This window comes from Pieris brassicae, chromosome 6 (assembly GCF_905147105.1).
Source record: "Pieris brassicae chromosome 6, ilPieBrab1.1, whole genome shotgun sequence".
NCBI classification, from domain to species: Eukaryota; Metazoa; Arthropoda; class Insecta; order Lepidoptera; family Pieridae; genus Pieris; species Pieris brassicae.
Window position 1 is genome coordinate 18,009,666 of NC_059670.1, and position 6,000 is coordinate 18,015,665.

At 34.5% G+C, this 6,000-nt stretch overlaps 1 protein-coding gene across 2 annotated transcripts in view; it reads left to right on the forward strand.

The window, feature by feature from the left end:
- Positions 1 to 5,550, forward strand: part of LOC123711273 (glycine receptor subunit alpha-1) — a 37,707-nt gene extending 32,157 nt beyond the window's left edge. For both annotated transcript variants that reach the window (XM_045663774.1, XM_045663775.1), the window contains 4 exons: positions 1,152 to 1,381; positions 2,425 to 2,565; positions 3,666 to 3,845; positions 4,890 to 5,550. In XM_045663774.1, coding sequence (XP_045519730.1) covers positions 1,152 to 1,381; positions 2,425 to 2,565; positions 3,666 to 3,845; positions 4,890 to 5,042 — 704 coding nt within the window. In that variant the 3' untranslated portion in view covers positions 5,043 to 5,550. The remainder of the gene's footprint in view (positions 1 to 1,151; positions 1,382 to 2,424; positions 2,566 to 3,665; positions 3,846 to 4,889) is intronic.
- The last annotated feature ends 450 nt before the right edge of the window (positions 5,551 to 6,000 follow it).

The window sequence follows — 6,000 nt, forward strand, 5'->3', positions numbered from 1 at the left end:
TTTTTTTTGAATTTGAATTTAAGAACTCTTTGGTAACCTAATGTAGTATATTGCATTCATTTGTCATTTGTTTTTGTGAATTGGCGGCAAAACTAAAACTCTTATAACACGCGAAACTGAACCGAACGCGAGAAAATTTTCGGTCATTGATGTATTATGACTTTCGTTGTGGGCTTACTCAACAACAAAGCTATTGATAAGCTGCGATTAGCATATCTTTATGAAGCCCCATCTCGTGCCACTATTTACAATTGGTTTAATGAGTTTAAGCGTGGACGTAGCAATCTCAATGATGATCCGCGTGAGGAACGTCCTTTAACAGCGACTACTGAAGATGACACCAGTGCTGTGCGACGCATGATAGAGGAAGATAAAAGAGTCAAGTTCAAAAAATATTACACGAACATTTAGGCGTCAGGAAGCTTTGTACCAAATGGATTCCCCATACTTTAACCGACGACCAGAAACACCATCGCATGGACTGTTGAATATTTAACTATGGCAGGTATCGATATAATGAGTCATCCGCCATACAGTTCTGATCTGCCGCTCTGTGACTTTCATTTATACTCACGAACTAAAAAACGAACATCCTATAGAAGAGACCCCTAAGGAAGCATAGGCCCATTGCTTTTCTCAGTGGTTCCATCGAATGCGACGATATGTAGAGAGGAACAGAGATTACTTCTAAAAACAATAAAAGTATTGGCAACTTTCTACATTAAGGCGTTTTTCATTTTCTACCTACGTGTTACCTAGGTACAATGCTTGTTTTGGAATTAATAATACGAAATAAGTATTTGGTTGAAGGAACATATGCCTCGTTCTTGTCTTGTTAAATGAGTATAACTGTGAACGTAATGTAAGTGTGTTGAGCATTGTAGGCCTAGAGTGTTCAACGTGGAACTCTTATACCTGACGTTGTTGTTTCGATTCCCAGCAGTGCACCAATGTATGCTTTTAACACTCGCACCTTTATATGATACCTATGTATGGTATCTTTGTTTTTTGTTAACGTAGTAAAATAAACGTTTATGTATATCATACTAGGTTAATACAAAATAAGCTGGTACTTACCCGACTTGGATATAGATAAGTTTTGAAATAGCCTTGATTCTTTACGTACTTAAAACTTATATGTACCTTTGCAGGAAACTTCTCTCGCCTGGTGGTATACTTTCGCTTTGAGCGGCAAATCGGTCATCATCTTATACAGACCTTCGCTCCTTCCTCTCTAGTAGTGATGCTGTCATGGTTTAGCTTCTGGTTGGATCTGGATGCAGTTCCTGGAAGAGTAACTCTACTTGTCACATGTATGCTGACCTTGGTCACAATGTTTACAGGCCTAAGAGCTGATATACCTCCCGTTGCTTATGTAAAGGTGAGGTAATGAGTTTTATATTTAAGTTTTAATAGTTCAAGTGAAAATAATTTATCATTCAAGCCAACGCTTCAAGCTTCGCGTGAGCGAGTTCAAGAGATTCCTGTTAGATATTTACTGAGGTAGCTCTAATCTATATTAAATTACGCTCTATGAGAAATCTCGAATGAGACTCGATTGGCCTGACATAGGGGAGTGCTTATCTTGACGTTAACATACGGTAGTGAATGTTGGGTGTAGCAGAGAAAGAATGAGTGTAGAATGTGTGGTGTATCATTGCGTGATAGGATGAGTAGTAGTGATATACGTGAGCAGTGTGGGCTAAAGAAGACGTAATGACAGGTATACGAAAAACAGTGCGTAAGTGAATTGGCCCTGTAGAGCGGATGCATAAGAAACGGTTAACAAGTAGGTTATACAATGCCACCGTAGTGAAGTCGATGAGTAGGCGTTGTCGTACATACCTGAACCAGAAGTACTAGAGAATTAAAAAGTTAAAAATACCCATAACCGACCGTGGTCTCTGCCTACTGCTTCAGGAAAAGCCATGAATATGAATATATATTCACCTTGTAGTACTACTCTACGATATCGAGTATATTATTATTACTATACCCAATTGAAAGATGATTTTAAACTGTAAATTGATAGCTTATATCATTATTATATATTATATCAATCTAGTAAAAGAGGCAAAAACTAGTCAACAGTGTTTGACAAGTGCAAATAAATGTATATATTTTGTTTATTCAATACTCTCTGTAAATAAACATGTTGGAGGGGATTCGGATGTCAATAAAACACATTCTATTCTGAAATAAAATACAGACATTTCTATTCTATTCTATATTAATGTGACTATATGAAACATTTTACGCGACTTTATTTTATTTGTTTAATTATCAAGCAAAACTCAACGTTATAATAAGTGATTTCACTTATTGTTTGTGAGAGGTTTTAGAGGAGAGATTTTAGGTTAGAGAGTCGAGCGTTGTATTGTGAATGTCAATAATAAGATTATAATTAAATTAAATATTTTTCAGGCATTAGATCTGTGGATGGCTGGTTGCATGATGTTTGTTTTCGCTGCCCTTAGCGAATTCGTCGTTGTTAAAGTCTTAGACAAACAATATCAAATGAACAAGTCGAGAGCCCAAGAAGCCATACCACGAATAATACCAGTTGTAAGTATTATAGCAATTCCTCAGAATACAGACGAAGTCAAATTAAGAGAATGAATAAATATAATGTAGAGTAGTCTACATAACATTAGATAACAGAGTATCTGTTTCTCTAATATTTTAATACTTCTGCATGTAATGTTCTCCTGTTATTTGGCCTATATGGTCACAGATAACTGATACCTAATTATTGATCAAATTTTAATTAGCTTATCCAAAACAGTAATGTTCCGAATTATACGAATTATAACTACAGTACAGTGGTAGTTTTACAGTTCCGATGATACTGGTACAACCATATTTAACTTATAATTGCATTATTGGTACCGAACTTGTAGCTATGGTTACGTAGATATTTCTACAGAAAAGGAATGGCGGCAAACTTTCAACCAAAATGTTGAAATGATCACGTTCTGTAAATAGAATCCTATTTCAATATTCGGACCTAAGTTAAAATGCCAAATACATAATTGGAGCCTAAGTGGAAATGCCAAATGCCAATATCGTCTTATTCCTCACTCTGCACGACTGTACATTTATTTTTGAAGTGAAACTTCTTTATCGGCGTTGGAAAAAAAATCCCGTCGCATTTTTCGGTTACGCGTCACATTTTTCCCTTATGCGGCATCTTTTTCTTGTCCCTACCACGGTTGATTCGAAGAGATTCAAAGCCATTAATAACAAAAATATATAATAACGATTACAATGATAGCAATAAATCTATTACAATTAATGAAATTCTGTAATAATCTTAGTAGTAATAAGGTAAAATGAAATAATTGTATTATTTGTATTCATGTGTATGATAATAAAAGCCTTTCGTTAAACTTTATCTATTTTTTTTTCAACCAATTTCTGTAAAGTTGCATATTATAGTAGATATTATGAAAATAAGGTGATAAAGAACTTTCACTTCTAACGTGTGTACATTAGTACACGCACACATGTTTTATAAAATGGCGCTAAAAATAGTCTATGTTACTGAGGAATTATCTAATCAACATGAAATACTTGAGATCTTATACATTGGAAACCCAATTACCCAATATCATGTGACGTAATTTTTATATATAATATTATGTTTGAAACTAATTAACCATTAGCGCATAAATGGCGAGAAGGGATCCTGTGGCACAGTTGCCGCCTGGGAGGGAAGTGGGGTCAGATGTCGCAAGGTTGACCTTACCTCACCCGCATCTCCCCCAGCCACAACCCCTGCGGTGCATTCTAACCCAGCCGCCCCCACCCACCTCGTAGGGGAACGAAGGCAAAGTATATTGCAAGTAAGTTTGCCCATAAAAACACATAAGGCGTGCTGACTTGAAAATGCAATATTTTTTAATAGATGTATATACAAATAAACTTAAGTATATAATCAAGGAAGCATTTATTTGTGAAAGCTTCTTAACCATGGTTTAATTTGGATACCATCCAAATGGACGTATGGTGAAGAAGCTTGAACTTATTTAAATAATAAGCCCTAAAACCCGGTTATGTACAAATTAAGGATTCTGAGTAAAGTCTAAATAGTGGTAATGCGATACATCTCCTTAGAGATAAAAACAAAATGTCGCAGTCAAATTCCTCGTATAAGTAATTAGACTGCGTCGTGTTGAAACGTTGTCTTAAAAATTGTTAAAATTTAAAAGTTTTGAAATTTTGTATGACTTAGCTGAAAAATCGAGACCTGACAGAAACATAAGACCTTTATAATCGTCCGTATTCTACGTCGCGTTAAAGTGCTCAGTTCGATCAAGGAAAAAACTTTGACGGGACGCCCTACATCGGGTGTGAAAAAATGATTTCAAAAGTTAAAATCTTTGTCTTGGCCGTTCGTAATGTTACTATTTGTTTTAAAGTAGATGAAATAAATAATTCTATAGGAATTTTCTATAATATTATGGATGAAATTATGTTATGACCTGAAGAGAGAGTAAGATTTTGGGCTGATTTTTCTGTCAACGATCGAATTAATACCAGCCGTTTTCCCAGATAACCCAAGTCCAGAATGCGATGGCTATTATTGAGGAAGCTGGCTTCGGACCTAGATTCTTCTTCTTATTTCTGTTAAAGAAACATTTCAGAGGCTATAAACTTGAAGATAATGATGCAGTAGTCGCCACATGCATGATTTTTAAGGAATCACGAGGTTTTTTTTAAAAGAGAATTTTATACAAAAGCAATGTAATACAAAGTGTGACATGTGTGAGTGAATAAAGAGTATGACAGAGGACAGCATAGAAAAATCACTTAATAAAACATTTGGCATCCCTACTATAATATAGTTACTATGTATTTATTTAAACTTTTTGGTAATTACCTTCCAGGTTGCGTGGCTGGATGCAGATACAGGACAAGAAAGAGTATTATGGCGGGAAATAGACAAACTATCGAGAATTGTATTTCCTGCTTTGTTTCTGCTCTTCGTTACCTTATACTGGCCTGTGTTACTGTTAAAAACAAAGAGTTCTTCACATTAAATAATTTACGTCTTATTTCATGCAGAAAAAGATGACAGGGTGACATAACTTGAAATATCTTAGGAGTGTATCTCGCTCTCAAATCTTGACTTTCCTTTGACGAGCATTGTACCTTGGGATCGCACATTCCAAAGTTGCCACATCAACTCTGCGGATATTAACAGCGCTACATCGAATTTGCACACAGAAACGTCGAGATTGGGGTCACTGTCAAGTTACAGAGTGAGAGTTCTGGTCTAGAAAAGTCGAGATTAGAGAAAGATCTTAATACATTCTTAATTCTGAAAAAAATAAGTGTAAGAACATATTTTATAACTTTTTCTTAAAATTCTAAGAAACTCACAGAAACATTGTAGAAAGAAAATATGTAAGTAAAACTTGTGTACAAGTGAAAATTCGAAACGAAAATATTTTAGCCAAAAAAAATGATCAAAGAATATTTGATATATTTACTTGTTATGAGAATTTTTTTCGTTGAACACGTCTGTGCCGAGAGCACTTAATAGAATCTGTTATATTTTAGTTATGTAGTTAGCTTTAAATCATTAGCTTATAATATTGTATAGCGAGCCATCACAGCTTTAATACATTGTGATAATATATAAGAATTAATATAAATGTAAGTCATCCTTCTGATATATAGCGCACATTAAAATTCGGCAGCATGGGCAGAGTGAAATTAAGAAATTCCTTAACAAGAGAGGTCAAGATTTAAATCAAGATAACAGGCATATTTTAGAAACAACCCTGGTTTACTTCAATTGTAAAGTTTTACTTAAAGAAAACATTTTGAGTAGATTACTTTAACACTTAATAATCTAGAATACAGTCATGTTAAAACGAACATAAGTCAAATATCAAAAAGTTAAAGTTGAAATGTTAGTTGAAATGTAAACCAAACATCGGAAGATAAGCAACAAAGTTCAATGAACTTTTCAAAGGTCTTAAACCTTTGAAA